The sequence below is a fragment of the Drosophila albomicans genome, chromosome 2L (assembly GCF_009650485.2).
Source record: "Drosophila albomicans strain 15112-1751.03 chromosome 2L, ASM965048v2, whole genome shotgun sequence".
NCBI lineage: Eukaryota > Metazoa > Arthropoda > Insecta > Diptera > Drosophilidae > Drosophila > Drosophila albomicans.
In genome coordinates, this window is record NC_047628.2 from 14,995,383 (window position 1) to 15,016,854 (window position 21,472).

Here is a 21,472-nt window from a genome sequence, read left to right on the forward strand (position 1 = left end):
AAAAAGCGAAGGAAATTTGCATAAACAATGCATTAATCGCAACGCATTATTAACTATGATTATTGATGGCTACGACAACTGCGTTGTTAATTCTTTGTTGTGTTGTTTTGTGTCTGTGTGAACCGCAAATATTGTGAAATTGCAGAAATCAAATGCCGATATGCAAATTAAGTAAATTAAAGTACGTAAAACGAACGTTTAAAAGTGCACTCCACCAATCTCAGCTGTCTCAAGTGACTGCCAAATATCGAAGCTTGTCTCGTGTCTCGTTTTTACAATTTGCAATTCATTATGCGGGCCAAACGCGCCGCCTCCGCCTCTGCCTCTCGGTCTCTGCTTCACCCCCTTCTTCGTCATGGGTATGATGCAGTTTTGCATCATCATCATCTATCATGCAACTGCTGACCAAAAATCGAGTGGCCTTTACATTTTTTTGTGGGTTTTTGACCCAACACGTCGCCACGGCTTCACAGATTCTTGGTTAGGCAATGCCGATGTTAAAGAAAAAGACAAAAAACGCACGTAAACAAACAAAATAAAAATCAAATCAAATCAAATCAAATATGTGACGAAATCGCCAAGAATTGCCGAACAAAATTATGCAGCAAAAATTACTGCCAATTTGCATAACTCGTTTGATCTTGATCACTTTCGTGAGTGGAAGTCGCAGATTAAATACCCTAACAACTTTTTGTGGTTACGGCTTCATTTAATATTCAAAACTATTTGAATCTACAATATTTTACTCTACGGATTTATCAATATTAATTCTTTTTTAAATATGATTCTAATATTCATGAGTATTATAAATTATATTTATTTTAAGTATGCACATTTTGAAAGAGTAAACATTTTTAAGAAAAAAAATAATTAATCAATATAGATCTGTAGAGATTGTAGAGAAAGAGGAAGTAAATGTTAATACAGTTTATATTCTACAATAAATCTAACAATCCAATTCTAAATTCAGTTTCTAATATAAAAAAAATAAACAGTTCACATCTTGCACTTCATAAGAAGATGCGAAAAAGCACAGCGTAAAGCGGATGACGCACAAATGAATTCTGATAAACTAAAAAATTAACAACAAATGTTATTATTGCGTTGTATTTTCATTTTACTTTCATTTACTTAGTCTGTCCGATCGAGGTAAATTGCGATTTAACACATAAGACGACTTCAGGCCAAAGAAAAGTGAAGGGGCATATACATTGTGAAAAATACTATGTTGATAAGCCTAATAATCCATAAGTAATGGACTACCCAAGAGATGTCAAAAGTGTCTTAAGTAACGCATGTGGAAAGTTGAACGATCTCTGAAGTAGTTACACCGAGTTGCTAAATATAAACATGCTTAAGTAGCAATCATGTAATGGTGATAAAGAAGATACCCAAACATTGCTGAGGAAGTGTGTAACGGATAATTATATTCATAAGTACATAATTAAATGCAAGTTATATGCAATTGTTTTGCTCTGAATACAGTGAGTTGCTTTTGAATGGGAAATCTAGGGCTTTTTAATTGAAACTCTAGTTAGTTGTTACTAACTATTGTTCATAATGAAATAAGTATTCATAAAGAAAATTAAAAAATTAGTTGAAAATTAATTTACGACATTAAGTGTAGTAATAACTTTTATCTAGGGTATCTCTTAGCTGTTCACACGCAATTAAACTGAAAGTTCTTGCTAGCTTTTAATGCAATTGAAGCTCTTGAAGTGTTTAACTAATATGCAGATAATTAACTAAAGATCGCACTTGAAGCAATCTAATGAGCAATAAAAAATAAAGTTTTTTTTGTTTTAAAATGAAGTGCAATAATAATTTGTGTTATGCTAATGAAACCTAGAGAGTAATAAGCTCAGACCCAACCCAAGTTGAATGAGCATGCATAAATCAAAAGCTAAACTTGTAAGCTAAAGCCTTTGGGCGATCTTCTAATGCAGCTGGTTGTAAATTTATTAAAGCTTCCAGTCGGCGGCATGAATTGCAGTCGGCACTTAATGAAAAGCAACAATAAAGCAAACAGCAGTCGGAGCTTTTTATTAAATTACACAAAAATAAAACGAAATAAGCAATTAGCGTGAAGCGCAAAGCAAAAAGCGTAAAGCGACAAAAAGAACGCGCGCAGCGCTCGAAGCTCTCTGCGTAAAAGTTTTGCGAAGCCGCAGCCGCAGTCGCAGCTGTTAATGTTGCTACTGTGTTGTTGTTGAAACCGAAACCGAAACCAAAACCGAGCTTCGTGACGTCACAAAGCTAAGCTTCAAGCTGCGCCAGCGACGACGTCGACAGCGACGTCTACAGCGATATCCAATAGCGCCCCAAAATAAGAAGTCGAAATTCATTCCTTTCGTTCAAATTCGTTTGCTACGCTCACGAGAGCGGACGTGCTGCGCGGAAAATCAGAGACAAAAGCCACAAAAACGCAAAAACCAAAAAAAAAACGAAAAAACAAAAAACAAAAACAAAATACGAAACACGAAAATAAAAACGATTTCGTTAACTTGCAGCTGCTGTTGTTGTTTTTATTATTATTATTATTGTTGTTAATGTAATTGCTGCTTGCCCGCATTTCGTTTACATAGAAATTACTACAACAAAATATAAAAAAAGTTACGAAAATACTTCAAATAATTCAATGTGTTTAGATTACAACAATCAATAATAGTAAGCCGTCAAATTAATCAAAAAGAAAAGTGCAAAATCTGTGTGAAAATGGTGAAGAACAATAATAACTTGGACCTGAAACCGCTCAGCAACGGGCATGCTCTGCTTCAGAATGGCCACGCAGGGGGCGTGCCCACGCCCACAGCTCCTGCAGTTGGCTGGCGCCAAACGCTTTGGAATAGCTGGGATGCCTTTGCGGACGTTGCATGGTTCATCATCACCTGCATAGGCTATATACTCCAGGTGAGCAATACTTTATGGTATAAAATATACTATATGTTATACTATTTGTACTATATGGTATAAAATGTATTATATACTATTTATGTTATACTATATGGTATACAATTTATAATATACTATTTATGCTGTATGGTATAAAATATATAATATACTATTTATACTATGTGGTATAAAATATATTATATACTATTTATACTATGTGGTATAAAATATATAATATACTAATTATACTATATGGTATAAAATATATTATATACTATTTTACTTTATATGTATATGCAAATTGTTTGATCCATCTAATATTTGTTTTTGACCAATGCCAAATTTGTGGCATTTGATTGGAATTAAATTATGTTATTTGTTTGAGCCACTCCAAAGCCCACGGGGCATTTTTGTGCCTTTGTTTACAACTGCGAATTAATAAATTTTTGATTTGTATTGTGTATATTGTTTCTGTGGAGCATCGGTATTTGAACTTGACTGCTTCCGTGAGCGAATTAACAAGGCCTTGACTACTTTAAATTAGACAATTAGCAACATTGTCTATAGAAAAAAATAACTCAAATAATTGTACGAGATATATAAAGAATTTCCAAAAAATAAATTAGGGTTTGAAAATGTTTTTCTCAAATTTCAAAATTTATATTTTGGGATTCATTTCTTAGAAATATATTTAATAATTGAGTAATTTTTAGTATTTTAAACATCAGAAAAATGTTCAACATATTTAAAATGAAACACCAAATAAATTTTTATTTCGATATACAAAATATTGACATAAACTTTGATAACAAAAACTGATTAGTCAAATTTATTGGCTGCCCTTCGATTTGGTTGTTATTAATGAATTACATAAACTTGACTGCAATTAAATAAATTCCTTAAATCAATAATCAAATTTTTCTCAACTTTTCATCTTCAAAAAAAACACAGACTTGATAAATTAATTATATCGAAACGGGTTTTAGCTTATCGCATCGGCTTTGGCTTCAGCTTTAGCTTCAGCTTCAGTTTCGACTGTTGGCCCTTTCCACTAGCTGCCCTTGCTCTTAGCCCTTGGCGCTTAGTTGTTGGTCGTCTGTCATTACAACTGTTGGCGGTTTATCAACAATATCTGCAACTTCATCTACCTTTTATGGTTTTCTTTTTTTTCGACACGCGCACAATCACCTCAGTTGCAATCTTGCATCTTACATCTTTATGCTTATAAAGCTGGTTATCAGTGTGCTGTCATCTGGTTATATAGATTTTTAATAACTTAATTGTTCTGCTTATTCGACACGCGTTTGTTCCGCTCAATTTGAAGGTCGTTCTAGATGATTAAATCAGTTCAATAAATTAAATGACAAATGGCTGATGGACTTGCTTAGATAGAAAAAGTAACGAACAAAAACTAAAAGTTTTTATTTAGTTTGTATGTGCTGTGTGATTTTATTTGCTTTTTTGTTTAAATGTTTAACTATATTTTCAGCGTAGTAAATCATTTTTAAATAATTTATTTTCAATTCACGTCTCATTTGTAAGCAATCAACAATGTCGCTAATAACCTTCTTAGGGTTCAACTGCACTCGGAATATTCGTAGTCAATATTATTCAGCGCACATATAATTTGTTTGTCAATCTAAAATATCTGAGCAATTCTTAGCAATGCTAATTAAAATTTAAAAATAGCGTAGAATAAAAGCAGCATAAAAATCCCCAAATAGCCCGCGGAGATTACATTTGAGCTTGAGCTTGAGAGATTGCACACTTGAGATTGACAGACGCTAAACGTTTCACAGATTTATCATGATTTTGCAGTTACGAGATCCGACAGAAAGGGCCGCAAACAATTTGTTAAATGCCGTTAAAGTGCACAATTGAAATTTATGGCTAGTTAACAACAAAGAATTTGGCCAGTGGGGCAATTTTTTTTTGTTTAGGACGCTTAGGGGGATATTGATGTTGTTGGGTTTCCCTTTTTTTTTGGTTTTGTGGTTAACAAAATTGACATGCCCGGCTTTAATAAACAAATTTCGCTGCCATTACATAAGCAACGAAAAAAATTTGTGAAGCTGTTTATTTTTTTCTTCGTTGTGCTACATAATTATATTATTTTCTCTTTGGCAAGTCAACTTCAACTTCAAAAAAATAAAAAATAATGTACAAAATAACCTTTTATTTCTGTAGCTTGCTTGCGAGTGAGAGAGTGTTGAGATATGATCATTATATATAGCATGTGTATCATGGATTTGCCAGTATCTTATTATGCATGAGTGCCATTAAATTACCGAGGTAACTCTCTTTGCCTGAATGCCTAACTAGCGATTGTTGATGCCAACTGCAACGGTGGGGGCGGGGTAACGGAAGCGGAGGCGAAGGCGGTGCCCATTAAAAAATGTTGACATTTGCATGCTGAATGCAACATCAACGAGTCATGAACAATCCATACGAAATTTGCATTTTCAATTTGTTGTTGTTTTGCTTCTTTTTGTTGTGCTTTTGTGATCAAGAGACGTTCAAGCAATGACTTGTGATTTGTTGTTGTGTGAAGTTGAGCGCTGCAATTGCATATTGATTGATTGAGCTAATAATGCGCTTTGCTAGCCAACAATCACATCAATTCAACGTGATATTAGCCTGGTTTTTGTGTGTTGTTGAACTAATTCAATTCCACTGAAAAGCAAAACAAATGACTTAGGCAACAAACTTGTCGCACACATGTGATCGACTGGCTTCTGGAACTGCCTCTCGGCAGCAAAAGGAGTTCCAAAATAATACAGCACAACAGCAGTTGACGTCGCTGCTGCGTTTTGGCTTGTTGACCCAGTTCAACTTTTGCATTTTGCCGGCTTTGCTGCGAAGCCTGTTTTTATTAGCTTCGCTAGTTGTGGGTTCGGCAGCGACTGCGACAGCGACTGAGGCAGCGACTTCGGCAGCGTCTGTGGCAACATACGTAGCATTTTTTTCGCGGGCAACCTGCTGCCTCGTCTGTGGCGTGTGTGTAATGCCAACCGCAGCAGAAGAAGCTGAAAAAATATATGTATGTATATAAAAGAAGTAAACGCAATTGAAATCGAAAGTGTTTGCAAGACAGCAACAACAACAGCTCGTATAACTATTGCATATGTGAGCATAAAGTTGGCTTTTGTTTGAAGTTGTCGGTTGTCGGTTTGTATGGAGGTTATTCGACGCACAGGCTCATAGCCCCACAACGGCCTTGGCTCACTTGTTTGGATTATCTTTCATGTGAAGTGGGTTAAGGGAGTGCTGCTCTAGGGCCATAAATAGTCCGAAGATGGAGATATTAACATAAACAAGGCTGCTTAAAAGGGTTAAAAGATAGCTAAATAAAAATGGAATCCAATTGAAAATTTACGAGCTTATGTAAAATTAATAATTGTTTACAAAATGTCAAATGAAAATAAGAACATAATATATTTTTTATATAGTAAATTTCAAGTTTGCTTTGAAAACGACTGTTTTAATAAAACTAAGCTGAATAAGTTAGTTATATTCATTATCATTTCTTAAATATTATAGTCAATGCTTGATTTGACCGCCTCTTTTAAAGAAACTAAAGGGAATAAGCTAGCTAGATGTATTCGGCAAAAATTGAAGAAAATATATATAGAATTTTTCTTAGTAACTTCAAAGCTTAATTTAAGTGCTTGATTTCAAAACTAAACTTCATAATAGCTTTATATCATCATTTGGTTATTACTTTATAACTTGTACTTGCAATACGCGCAATTTTATTTAAATTTGTTGGCCAATAATCATCTTCAATTCCAATTCAATTTTTATATTGAATTATTTTTAACCAAAAAAGTGTCTGCAAATTGCAGCTAATTTTCACAAAGTTGCCACACACAAAATTACCCACGAAATGCATAAAAACAATATATAATTATATGGCGACCAGCATTAACCTCCCCAAAACCAAGTTTTCAGATTCAATATTCGTTGGGTTCACCACAATCTTTGAGCATAGATCAGCATCGCGAGGCGTGCATGAATTTTTGTTGGCCAAAATTGGCGTAACTCTAAAGTTTAGAACTTGATTGGTTGATTTATGGCAGTGTCCGATCACACACAGACACAACCTCACTTGGTAATTTGCGGTTTGTACACTGTAAAAAAGTTAACAGTTAGTTTTAAGGTGCTAATTTTGACACGGCAATAAATGGAAATGGGTTTTGAAGGCCGCCAAATATCCAATGCGGCCACCCGCTGTTAAAACAAAACACTGCAAATGGAAGAAAACTAAAAAAAATATCGATTCCATGCACGGGTAAAAGTTTCAAGTGTACAACAAGGCGAATGACGCCTCAATTGCTGTGACGGCATCCAAATTGAAATCGCGTCATGCCACTAATAGATGCATGGGTAGCTCGATTCATACATATACTAGTATGATTCATACAGAAATCTCATCAATCTTAGGCAAAGTTGTCAACAAAAAAATCATTAGCTAAGTTGCTAAAGCTTGAAACAATTTAGGTAAATAAATCGTTGATAATAAAATTCACTTTTCCTAGAATATAATTGTTGTTTTCTAAACAAAAATAATTTGTAATTTGCGGTTGTTAACAAAATATAATTGCTATTTATTGTTGATCGGCATCAACTCATTTAGCAACAAATTGAGATGATATAAACAAAATTTGCATTGAATATGTGCAACAAATTGTAATACAAATAGAAACACAACTGTTTAATTAAATTAATTGCAAATTGACATTTATTAATTATAAATAAAATTACAAATAAAAAGGTAAATAACAAGTTAAATAACCAATATGTAATTGGACAAAATATATGTTAAAAATTTAAAAAAAAATATTATAAAAAGGATAAGGGGATACTAGTGTTCTTCTGGGAACTTTGTCAATAAGTATCGATAGTTCAATTCAATCCATTTTGAATTTAGAGTCTCTCTTAAGATCGATGGAACAGGCAACTAATTTATGTAGTTTTCATATATCAATAACATGTCGTAATTATTAAATACATTTTAAGAAGGCACAATGACAGGGGAATTCAACAATTTTAAATTAAATAAAACACTTAAAATTAACATTTGATTGACATTTTTTTAGTTTCTTTCGCATAAAAATATGTAAAATAAATTATTTAAAAAAAAGTGTCATTTATTGTATGGGTTTACTTGTCTTTGATTAATCTTCTGATCATAAATAACTATTGCTCAAACTCTGTATAAACTTTAAGCCACCCTCGGTCTTGACTTGTTTCATTAGCTGCACTCAACTTCAGGTTTATGCCAACTGTGCAACAGTGGCAAGTGGCGGCATTTCGTTGCGGTATCTCTCTCTCGCTCTTTGCTTCTCTGCATCACCTCAACTCTATATACAATATCAGTTTTCGAGGCTCGTTTTTCATTTGTTTTTATATATTTATTTGGTTTTGTTTTCTTGTGTATACAATGCAAGTGTAGATGGCAAAGAAGGTCACAATTGAGCCGTGAGTGTGTGAATGGCAGCCAAATGGAAATTGCAACAGTGGTGCACAATGCAAGTTCGTGTCTTAAGTCTTTTGTATTTAAGCAGCTCAATGAAAAGCGCTCAACATTTAACGCTCAACGAGAAAAATAATAATAAGACTTCTTATTGCACGGCCAATTACGTTGGCCAGCTGTCGAGTGAAGTCGACTCGAGTCTCGAGTCTTGAGTCTTACAGTTGTGTTGACTACATTCGGATTCGGATCGTGTTGAATAAAGTGGAGTTGAGTGCAGTGCAGTGTAGAAAGAGAGAGAGAGATAGAGAGACTGCCACAACTATGTTGTTGTTGGGCAAGACACTTGGAGCTGTCTGGCCGGCAGCAAGCAGTTTCACTTTCAGCTGGCTTAGAATCACCTGGCTCGACGTGAGTCGCTTAGATTTGGAATTTTCGCAATTCTCCCCCGGACGCAAGCAAACAAGTTTTCATGTTGCCATTAAGCTTTGCGCTAAGCACAACAAAAACACCGCACAACACAACAAACATTTGATTATTACTCGTTCCTTGCGATGTTGGAAACGCCGCCTTTTTAGAAGTTATCATCAAGCTCTTTGCTAACTTCGATAATACGTAGTTTCGCTTTGTCTGCTCTTTAATGGCATTTTGTGTTTTTCGTTTTTTCTCTCTTGTTTTTTTTTCTGTTTGAATTAGCATAATTACGCAAGATTTCCAAACTCCCGCCAAGCGGCAGAGTTAAATACGTATACAGTTAGAAAGAGTTTGCTAATTCTAAGAGTCGTGTTTAAATGTTTATTCAAGTTGTAGCCAAGCTAATGAGCAGCTAATGATTATGAGAGAGTTTGTTTTTTAAGATTCCTCAGCCGGGTCTTGTAATTGTGAAGAAGAAGATGCTGATGGTGAATCAATAGAATGCGGGAGTTGCTGGCAGACAGGCAATTAGTAAGTTAAGTTGTAGTTATGTTGTTGAAGTAAACAGAGGTAATGAACTAAAGTTAAAGTTGAGGTGTAAAAAAGCAGAGTTTAGTGTTTTTTATTGAACAGTATTTTAGGATTGGCTTTGGTACACATTATTTTATTGAATGTGTTAAAAATAGAAGATTATTTAAATTAAAATTTAAAGTTAAAGATGAGGTTAAAAATGAGAGTTTAGAGACTTTTATTGAACAGTATTTTATGATTGGCTTCGCTACACATTATTTTATTGAGAAGAAGATTATTTAAATTACAATTCATTTTATTATTATTAAACAAGCTCATACATATTTAAGTATTCAATGTCAACTTCCATGGCTTATCTGAAGTGTACTAAAAATACTTTGAATTTAGTTTCTAACAAAAAAATTCCACTTCATTTGACCAGTTCTTATTTCTTGCATTTGAAGCATGCAGCAAACTATTTTAAAACTTTGGTACTTTTCCGTTTCTTACAAAGGTCAACAAATTCACCTTGGCCATCAGACACAATCTAACAACAAATAAAACGACAAACAGTCCAATAAACCCTTCAAGTTCGATGCTGACTCGGCAGGTTTCTTGTCGTCTTACAAAGTGAAAAATTATTATTTCTACTTTTATATTTTTGTTGTTCAGATGACAAAGCATATATGTGACTCCAGTCTAAGTCTGTCTGTCGTCTTTGGGGATTTTTTCGTCTTTTCGTCTATCATTTTGCGAGCATTTACATATGGCAAGTCACGATTGGAGTTTATTAGCCATAGAACTAGACAGAGAACAATAAACGTTATAGAATTTTTTGTGTTTCTATAGGATTGACTTCCGTGCCAAGATTTATGCAGAAATACAAAAATGCGAATGAAACTTGACAATGAAATTGTAAAATGCAAATGCGAAATTAACTATTTAAATGGATTTGATTTTTGGCTTTTTGCATGCGTGTTTCCTTAGCAACATTTCGATGAAATTATGGAAATAAAGAGACAACAAAAAATGCAAAAATTATCTTGTGACATAAATCGGAGCACAATTTATTAAAGTTATTATCTTGTTGTGCATAAATTATAATTGCCGGCTTCCTGCCCTTGTTGATGTCGAAAAAAGAAGAGGAAAAGAAAACACAAAAATTTAGCGAATTGCATGTTCAATTATGTGACAAAATGTCTGTCAACAGGGCAACAAGTGAAAGAAGCAACTCATCATCATCATCACATCAACAGCGACAGCCACAGCCACAGCAAACATGTTACCTTTAATGAAATTTCGTATTATTTATGCGCTCTTGTCATTTTTTGGGGGCCAAACAGTTATAAGCGACAGCTAAGCAGAGGCTAGCAGAAGAGTTGAGATCAAGACGGAAAAATACCCTGAAAAAAGTCAACCGAAAAGAGTTGCGCAAAGTATGCAAAAATTTCTCTTAATGTTTAAATGTGAATTTGACTGTTTTGTACAATACCAGAAAAATGTGGCAAAGGTTTGAAAGTTATCTTGAATATTTGCGTAAAATTTAGAAAAGTGTTTTTTTCATACATTTAATTTTTGTATATCTATCATACAAAATGTGACAAACGGTTTAAAAGTAAATTTGAGTATTTGCTCAGAATTTAGAAAAAGTGTTTTTCATACATTAAATTTCAAGAGTTCCACCAGAAAAAAGTGATAAAAGTTTAAAAGTTTGAATATTTGCTTAAAGTTAAGAAACGTGATTTTTCATTCACTCAATTTTAATATTTCTGCCAAAAAATGTGACAAAAGTTTTAAAATAAAATTGAATATTTTCCTAAAATGTAGAGAAGTTTTTTTTGAATATTTTTCTACCAAAAAAAAACGTCAAATTAAAGTAAAAAAAGTAAAAAAAAAATAGTTGCTAAAAATTTGGAAATGTGATTTTTTATTCACTGAAAAGTGTGACAAATGTTTTAAAATAAATTTAAATATTTTCCTAAAATGTAGAGAAGTTTTTTTTAAATATTTTTCTACCAAAAAAAAGCGACAAAAGTTTTAAAATAAATTTGAATATTTGCTTAAAATGTTAAGATATATTTTTTAATATTTTTGTACCAAAAAAAGCGACAAAATTTTAAAAGTAAATTTATACATTTGCTTAAAGTTTAGATTTAATATTCAATTTGTTTAATTTTCTACCAGCTCTTTCTTTCAACACTTTTTGCGCAATAAATTGTTAATCTTCTCTCGCACACGTCGAGGGTATAACAACAGCAGCCACGTTGCGCCACATTCATTGTTAATGTCAAAATAATTGGACACGCTTGCCAGCCTGGCCCCTAAGACAGGAGCTGCTTGGCTCGGCTTGGCTGACCGGCTCTCTTAAAACTGTCTGTCTGTCTTTTGTTGCACCCCAAAAATAAAGTCGCAGCTTAAAACCAGAGCCCAGCGTCAGCGATGTTGTCGTCGCGTGTGGCACGAACAAAATTTATGAGTCGCCTCCGGTCGTCAGCCAAAAAAACAGGCAGAGAGAGGGAGAGGAAAGTGCTACTGTCTTCAATTCTGTCGTTTTTCTCAGTTTAATTTTTTTATAACGATATATTTTTTTCTCGAAATGTACAAAAAAATGTTATGTTAATATTATTGTGTTGTGTCGAGCGTCTTTTGTTATGTTTATGCGACAATGCAGACGTGCGAGTCATAAATGTTGACAGCTTATTGATACTAAATCAACAAAAAGAAGCAGAGACGAGGAAACACAAAACACAACACAAAACACAAGTTAACAGAGCCGAAAAGACGTTTTTGAAAATGAATTTCAAGTGTTTGCCACGCACAGAGGCGTCAAATTTGGTGTCTATTAACACGCTACCGTCAACTGCATGACAATCCGTATTGTCATGCCGCTTTTGTTTGCCCATTTATGCTGGCCATTTGTACTCGCTGTAAAAGTCAAATTTGCATACGTGTACTATTTCAATATTGCGGTGGTAAGAAAGTCACATAGAATGGCTGAAGGCGAAAACAAAAGACTTAGGCAACAAACTTGCTCACATTTGACATTTTCACGTTGCTCAAATTGTGTAATTATTTTGCAACAAGTTGTTAGTAAGAAATACTGAATTCCCACCTTAACATATAATTATAAAATTAATTTACTCACTTCCTGTGCAATTATCAACACCTTTCTGACATGTGCTTGCCTATCTCTCTCTATCTTACAGGACCTCTATTATATTGCCTTTGGCTATCCTGAGAAGGAACTGAACACGGACATTGCCTTAATCACAGGTGGCGGCAATGGACTTGGTCGTCTGCTGGCCGAAAGACTCGGCAAAATGGGCACCAAAGTCATCATCTGGGACATTAACAAAAAGGGTAAATAAAAAAAAACAAAAACAAATATGCATTCACATAGAGCAATGTCTAAATATTTTCCCAAAAATATTTTTCAGGCATTGCGGAGACCTGTGAAATTGTTGAAGAGGCGGGCGGCTACTGCAAAGGCTACGTGGTGGACATATCAAAGAAGGAAGAGGTCTACAAAGCAGCCGATGTCATCAGAGAAGAAGTCGGTGATGTAAGTACAAATAGTTGTGTTGTATACAAAATATATATCTTGTGCCGCATTCATGGCGACAATTGAAGCATAAAACTCGAGTAATTGCTGTTCACAGTTGAGCGCTTTATGTGGCAGACAAAATAGTCGAGCTGTCCAAACTCGTTGTACATAATTGTTTGTTGAGGGGCGTTTAATGGCCAAAGAACCCTTTTTTTTTGTTTTGTTCTCTTGTGCTGTTTTTTGTTTTAGAAGAAGAAACACATGTAGGCCCAACACTCTACTGCAGAGCATGCCACGCCCCACGGCAACACATTTATGCATATTTATGTCATAAATTTAGTCGGCAGCAGAAAGAGAGAGAGAGAGAAGTGAAGTGGCATTTCGTATGCATGAACGCATCTTTGTTGTCCGCTGGCAACCTTGAGAAATGTTAAGATCGGGTCTTCAAACAGGTTGCCACTTGCGTTGCAACTGCCAATTAATCACAATATGGAGCAGAGGCAACAGCAGCAGCTCTCCACAAGCCTTTCTCGCAGACCCATTCAAATTAATCGCAACCGGCACGAGCGAAGACTGAGGCCGAGCCGCGCCCATTTGGCTCACATTAAAAGTGCATAAAAATTGCAAGCACTAATTGTGACGCGAACTGGGCGCATCTTATAAATCTTTCAGGTCCGATATGATAACGTTGTCAGTCTTTTGGCTTTTGGCTGAGGTTTGCCACATTTGTTTGCAACACAAAAGCGTGTCATGGCATTCATTATCACTGTGAATGCATTCGTAAATGCTTGCTAATATGATTAGCAAATGCATGCAAAACTGTTGAAACTCTGCAAACACCAAAAATATTCAATTGTTTTGCTGTGTTTTATTTCATTTCACTTGAACACTACTTTGAACTCTTTTTAGTGGCACGTGACAAGTTAACATTTTAACCACTAATTAACTGCTTAAATTTTCGGAGTAATTAGAACTTTTGTTTAAGTTAGTTAAAACTTTTAGCGAACGTTGACTTATTTCAAGGTTTCATAGTCTAAAGCGCCAAGCGTAGCTTTTGTTTGCATTATTTTAGAAATTGTATAGCCAACTGTTTGCTAATTAAAACGAGCTTACATCATTTAAAAATAGCTTGCCAAATATTTGAATAAATAATTAGCACAGCTGCGACATTGACACCTCAAACTCTATGTTAGATTTTCAGTAAATAATTGAAAAAGGTCAGTCTGAAAGGTATTATTAAATAAATTATTAATTTACAATTAATTCAACTTCTAGTTTCTTAATAGTAAAATGTTTAAAACTAAAATTAAACTACATCATTTAAATATAACTTTTTTCGATATTGATACCTTAAAATTGATATTAGTTTTTCAGTAAATAATTAAATAAATCAAACATTGAACAAATTATTTTTTAAACATGAATGCAGCTCAGTGTTGTTCAGCAACAAAGAAATAAAACTTCCTTTAGTTTTGTATTTTGTAGTCAACTAAAATAAAATAACATAATTTAAATAAACGATTAACGCTCTTTTGAATATTTCAAGTTAAATTTTAACCTTTAAGAAACTAGTTAAAAAAGCCAGGTTAAAAAATATCTATTGAAATCAAATATGAAACAAATTACTCTGTAAAATTAATTTATCAACATGTTGTTGAACAACAAAAGAATTAAATCTATTCCAATTTTTATTTTATACTAAACTGTTTACTATCAAAGAAATAGCTCACAAAATAGTTAAAGAAATTACCAACGCTCTTTATTATTGGAATTGTAAAATAAAGCCAGCTCAAAATATATCTAAATAAAATATTGAACATATTATTCTTAAAAAAAAATGATTAAACTAAATGTCGTTCACCTAAACAACATTTAAAATTTATCTGCTAATTATTTATTATCTTCTGAATTTCTTTACTTAATAACTGCCTAATTATAGAAAAAAAAAACATATTTATTATTTAAATAGCCACTCTTAAAAGTACACGCTATTTAATTTCATTCGAAGTATAATTTTTTAAGTTAATTCTGGTTAATTCAGAGTTAATTATTCTAAAGTATAATAGCGCATCATTACAAGGGTTCAACACTTTTTACGCTTCGCCAACGGCAATTTCCAAATAATACATTAACGCTCTGACAAGTTTAATAACAACACATAAATCATTATTCAAACATAGGAAAACAATGTTTTCAAATTAAGCAAGAAATTCAAGCAGAAACCAAAAAAGCTAGAACACAATAAAGTTATCAAAAAACAAGAATTATATAATAACAAAAGATACTACAACAGTTTTTTAGCGGCTTCAACGAGTTATATAATTACAAAGCTGAAACCAAAACGAACTGACGAGAGTATAAAAAAATGATGAAAAAGAAAACTGCAAAGGAAAAAAACTAAAAAAGTAATTCAGGGAATGCTTGACTAAGATATGCGCTATAAAATCGGATTTTCTTAATATTTTTTTATAATAATAAACATAAATTTTGAACGCATCATTAAAATATTTGGCCATAGCAAACACCTTTTTATTTATTTATTTTGCGATTATTTCCTGTTTTTTTGATATTCGCTTTTGCTTCAGTAATTTCCAAACTATTTCGATGTGTAGAGGGTATAGTAAAAAACAGTAGCAAAAACATTTAAGTGCTTAGTAAGTCATGCGTTATGCAGATGACTCGTTGCTTTAGTTTTTTTTTTTGGTTGTTGGCTTGTTTTTGTTATTGTTATTGTTTTTCATTTGCTTATGTTGTTGTTTTCCTCTTGATGATGTTTTTGTCTGGTCATTGAAATATTACATTTAATATTTTTAATAGCCTCTGCCTGTTGTAGTTGCTCTGGCTTTAATGCACGCCTCGTTAAATGCTTTAGCCGGTTGCTCGCAATTTGAAATTGCGCATACGCAATGTGTGACCCGCACCCGACCCGCTTTCGTCTCGCCTCGCTTCTCCTCTGGAGCGCTTTTTTTTTGCTCGCTGCACTTGAACTTACTGTGGCCTGATTTTGTTTTGCACACACACACACAGTTGTAGTTTTGTATTTTTCTGAATTTAACTAGCAACAACGTCGCGTTTTGTTTTCATTGCGGTTGAAATCATATTTTCGCAATATTTGCAATTAGACCTTGACATGTTACAATTAAATCTTTTATTTTTACAATTTGTGTATGCTTTGATGCATCTAAAATGATGTTAAGCTCTTCGATTTCACCAGCCGAAAATTGTTGCAAAATAAACGAAAACTTTGTTTCATTTTCGCAAAGAAAAATACGCCATAAATAAGTTACATTCAATTAATATCAAATTTTACTAAATTAAGAAAAAAAAATGAACGAATTATGTATACATTTATAGTTCAGGAAAATAGCTTCATTTATTTAATTTGAAAGTAGTCAAATATAAATTAAATTGTCATAATTTATATATACATATTATATATACATATTCACATCCCTTCATAATATACTAAAAATCACTAAACGTGTCAAAATATACCACAAAATACTAAAATATACCAAATGATTTATTTGATATATTGATATAGTAGTGCATTAAAAATATACCATAAAGTACTGAAATATGGTACATTACAAATATACCAAAAAGTACTGAAATATGGTATATCCCATTATCAGCCAAAGCAACTAAGACCCATAGTAAATAAGCATTTTTTCCATACAAAAGTTTTTCTTAAGTAATAAAACATTAAAAGTGTACAATTTTCAACAAGAGTCTAAAATCAATAAAATTTGTCATCTCAATAAATCAAATATTTATGTCCAAAAACTAAAAAATATATCCACAAATTTGTTTTTATAAATAGTAAATGTAAATACCCAAATCAATTCAAGCATAGATTTTTAAACAAAAAACTGTTTACACATTTTAATCTACATTTATTAAGCTTCTGCATTATTCACAATTTATTTAATTTAGCCACTTCAATCAAATATTCAACCCCAAAAAAAATGGCTTAAATTGCGAGAAAATTATGCCCCCAACATTTTTATTATTGATAATAAAGATTAGCAAATCAATTAAAGAAAATAACTTTAAGTAATAACAATTTATTCTCAGCTTCATTATTAAAACTTCTGTAGTAGTCAAAAATCAATTCAAATTCGCCACTTAAATAAATCAAATATTTATGCCCAAAAAAAAACTGGCTTAAGCTGTGAATATATACGAATTGAAACGTTAATTAACCACAGCTGTAACCTAGTTAAAAGTTCTATCAATGCCTCGACCAACGCAACTTGCGCAATTTCCTCAGCATGCAAATTGCAAAGAGGAAAAAAAAGTAATTATTTTTTGTAAAAATTTATGTGGCACTCAGGCCAAGTAAATGTTAATGGCCGAGCATAAAAATGAAAAATGTACAAAATGTGCACTAAACGTTGTATTTTATGTATGGTATATGTTCTACTCACTACTTACTTACCTACTTACATATTCACCACTCGACAGGTTACACTGCTGATCAACAACGCTGGCGTTGTGTCTGGCCTGCATCTGTTGGATACTCCGGACCATCTGATCGAGCGTTCGTTCAATGTGAATGTTATGGCACACTTTTGGGTTAGTTACATGAAACGATTAACTGAATAACTGAAATTAACTACCGGTTTATTTTTACAGACCACAAAAGCATTCTTGCCCAAAATGATCGAGAAAGAACGAGGACACATCGCGACGATCGCTTCACTTGCTGGCCATGTTGGCATTAGCAAATTGGTCGATTATTGTGCCAGTAAATTTGCAGCGGTAAGTCGACGCTCTCATGCAAATAATACAGTGTCGGGCTAAATGTATTTTCACTACATACATTTAATAATATAATTATAGGTTGGCTTTGATGAGGCGCTGCGTCTGGAGCTTGAAGTCCTTGGACACACGAACATTCAAACCACCTGCATTTGTCCCTTCTTCATCCAGGCAACTGGAATGTTCGATGATGTGAATGCCAGGTAAGCACTGCGATTAGGGGCGTGGCATGTTGCATGTTGTTTTCACTCTTCACTCTTCCCCTTTACAGATGGGTGCCCACATTGAATCCCAACGATGTGGCCGATCGTGTCATTTCGGCGATTAAGAAGAACGAGAAACTTGCGGTTATCCCTGGTTTCCTCAAGTTCCTGCTGTCGCTCAAGTGGTAAGTAAAACACACAAACATACTCTCCATTATATGCTTAATGAGGGTCCCAAATGGCATCCCATAACCACATCCTACGCTTAAGTATTTGTCTTATCGAGACTTCTCAAAGGAAATGGCAAGCTTAGCTTATTGCATGTTAATTTCGTTGAGCATACAACTTGATTAAAGTCTAGACAGTTTGTTGCATTCAAAGAAAAATCGGTAGGAATATATATTTAGTATTCATTATGCGTTTGCTTTTAATGGAATTTAAAATAACAAGTATTAACCAAAAATAATGAAAATATATTCAACTTCAGATTGTCTTGCTGACAAATTTGGACTTATGAAACCATTTTAAAAGCAACATACATTTAATTATCAATATCACATTAATTTTATTATTATTGTGTCATAAACTTTTTATGCCTATCGAATTTCATTAACTTGTTCGCTAAACGAACAAAGAAGTAAAAAAATGAAATCAAGTAAATACATAAGTTGAATACAACAATAAAAAATTTGAGCTATTGTTCAACAAATTTAGATTTTGAAAAATAAACTGATATAACGTAATCAACAAATAACAAAAGGTTGTTGCTCTTTCAACCATAATTAATATATATGTATGTATTTAATTAAATAAAGAAATTATATTCAACAAATACGAATTCAATCAAATGATGCTAAGCTAATGAAAAGTAAAAAAATCTGTTTTATTTAATTTGTATTAAAAATAACAAAAGTTGATATTAAGTCTACCAACACTGCAAGTAATCTTTCTAAAACAAAACTCACCTTAAAAAAAGTAACGCAGAACAGAATACATTTAATTTAAATAGCATTGAATTAACTTTTCGATAACTGAAAGTATTCTTATTATTTTAATTAAGTAAACTCACTTCATAGAAAACTAAAGTAATATTGAATTAATTTTATTGGAAGAATCAAAATTTCTTTCTTATAAACGAAATTTCAATTACGTGTTCCTTAAATATTTGAAAATTTAAAGTTAAATAAATGCAATAGACTTACTTAATGAAAACTATAGAAAAACATTATTGATTTAATTTGAATGTATAATTGAGGTTGAGCAAACTACAGAAATTTGTGTTAATTTAATTCTACAAGCTCATTAGTTAACAAACAAATACACAAATTTGATTGACTTTTTCAGAATTGCAATTCTTTTTATAAATAAAAAAAATATATTAATTAATCTTCTGCAATTTATATTTAAAATGAAAAACTAAAATAGTAAAATACTGTTAATTTAATTAAAAATCTGAAATTTAATGAATTTTAAACATTTAAAAATATAAGTATTAGTTGACTTTAACAAACTCACTTGCTAACAAGAAAAGAAAATCAGAATTTATTAGACCACCAAATAAAATAAAATTCCCTTGCCTATTTAAGAACATCAAATTGAATCTACATTGCATTGACTGTTCTATAAATAGTCTTATTTAGAATTATTTTAATGCAACAAATTCACTTAATTTAATTGAAAAAGTCAGCATAGCATTTAAGAAATTCAAGCTTTGCCTACTCTGTTGTCACGTTTACTTAGCAAATTAAAGCCACTGAGAGAATGTTGCTCCATTTGAATGCAAATAATTTAAACATGCGCCCCACCCAGCCCATAAGTAAATCCAATTAGATTTTATTGTCTTGAAAATGCAGCCCGAACCCTCGAACCTCGTTTCCTGGTTACCTCGTTACCCATTTACATGATGGCGACTTATCAGAATGGAGCCAAGTGCATGGAGCTTGGGTCATTCATTCATGCACAGGATGACTATTCAAACTGTGAATTATTACCCATTTGTAAATCGCAGCAACTGAGATGTGTGTGGTTACATTTTCCCCTTCCCCATCCCTTCTCTTCTCCCTCTTTTGGCCATGGCTAATGGTCTAGCTTTAATGTGCTTCACTTTAATAATGCATAACATTTACCTTTACCATTTCTCTCATATTTTCTTTTTTCTCTCTCTCTGCAGGACCTTCCCCTGGGGTTGTGTGGGCGGCTTGTTGCGTCGCCTTGTGCCTGATGCCTCACCCCATGGTTTGCCTAGCTCACAAGCGAGTGCCACAATCGTCAGTTGCAATGGCAGTGGCAAGGTAAATGGCAGCATCATTTCCTCCACCACCGCCGCGGACATGGCCGCCCTCGATGCGCAACTGAGCAGCGCCAGCGTCACGTTGCCGGCCAAATCACCCTCGATGCTCATCCAGCGGACACCGTCACTGGGGGAGCGGGTGCTTTGAGCACACACCGAGCGAATGCCCCTCTGCCTGCCTCTTTTTTTTTGCATTTTACGAGTTATGTGTGTGTAATTGAATTTGTGTTTTTGGCATTTTTCCTCCTCCTCTCTCTGTGAGGCTGGCTTTGAGGATGGTTTCGTGGTCACACGCACATTTACTAATTCTAAGCTACGAGTCTAGTGATATTACATTTAGTTATGCAAAGGCCTCCGCTATAAAGCGCATGCAATTAGTTCTCTAATTTTTGTACAAAACACACACAAAAAACAACATTCACTGAGCATCTCTCAGTTAGTCACTTAAATTTAATCATAAAAAGCGCATTTTCTTTTTTGGGTTTGTAGTCTTTAATCTATTTGTAACTCTTTGTTTTTATGTTGGGACTTTATATGTACTTATGTTAATACTTTAAGCTTAGGCCGCGTGATTTCTTCAATCAATTTTTGCCGTAGATAAAACATTATAATAAATAATTGTACAAAATTGCAAATTTTCTTACTCGAACAACAAATTCAAACGAAATACTTTTGTCTATAACTTTAAGCCTTATATTAAATTTACGAACTGTCAAATATCTTGCAATTTTTCTTAGCTTAATTTACTTTGTGTGTGCATCGAAGGATTAGTTTTATAAAACTTGTATGTTTAATTTATCGAATAATTATTGCTAAAGAAAATATATTAAAGAAAAAGTTTATAAAAATTACAACTGGCAGTTTTATTGAAATACAGAAATACAAAACTTTGGCAAACATTTGAGCTAAATAATCTTATAAATATTTTCTTTTCTAGGAAATCCAAAATGACTCAAAATAAAAAAAAAATAAAAAAATCTTTTGCAATTTAAGAAACATATTTTTAATAAGAAACAAACATAATTCACAATTTAATTTATATTTCAATTATAAAAAATAATTAAAAAATGATCATATAATAATTTAAAAATAAAATACATAAAGAATAATGACTGCGTAAGTTAAATATATAAAAAATAATTTATAAATAAATTGAATTCAAAAATTATACAAAAACATTTACAAGAAAAAACACTATTCAATTTATATTTCAATTAACAAAGTATTTGCTTTTAAAATAATTTTAAAAATAAAGAATTATAAAAATTAAAATGAATAAAATATAATGACTGCTTATCAAATTTAAACGTATAAAAAGTAATTTACATATAAATTTAATTTTAAAAACATATTCTATTAAAATAATCTTTAGTAAATAATTT

The 21,472-nt window shown here is 32.7% G+C and overlaps 1 protein-coding gene across 1 annotated transcript; it reads left to right on the forward strand.

Annotated features, from left to right (window-relative positions):
* LOC117565068 (estradiol 17-beta-dehydrogenase 11) lies at positions 1-20,888 on the forward strand. The gene is made up of 9 exons (XM_034244015.2): positions 1-181; positions 2,649-2,910; positions 12,496-12,649; positions 12,727-12,851; positions 17,301-17,411; positions 17,472-17,597; positions 17,679-17,800; positions 17,869-17,985; positions 19,971-20,888. Exons 1-9 carry the CDS (start codon positions 153-155, stop codon positions 20,236-20,238), a joined length of 1,314 nt encoding a protein of 437 aa, XP_034099906.2. The 5' UTR covers positions 1-152; the 3' UTR covers positions 20,239-20,888.
* The last annotated feature ends 584 nt before the right edge of the window (positions 20,889-21,472 follow it).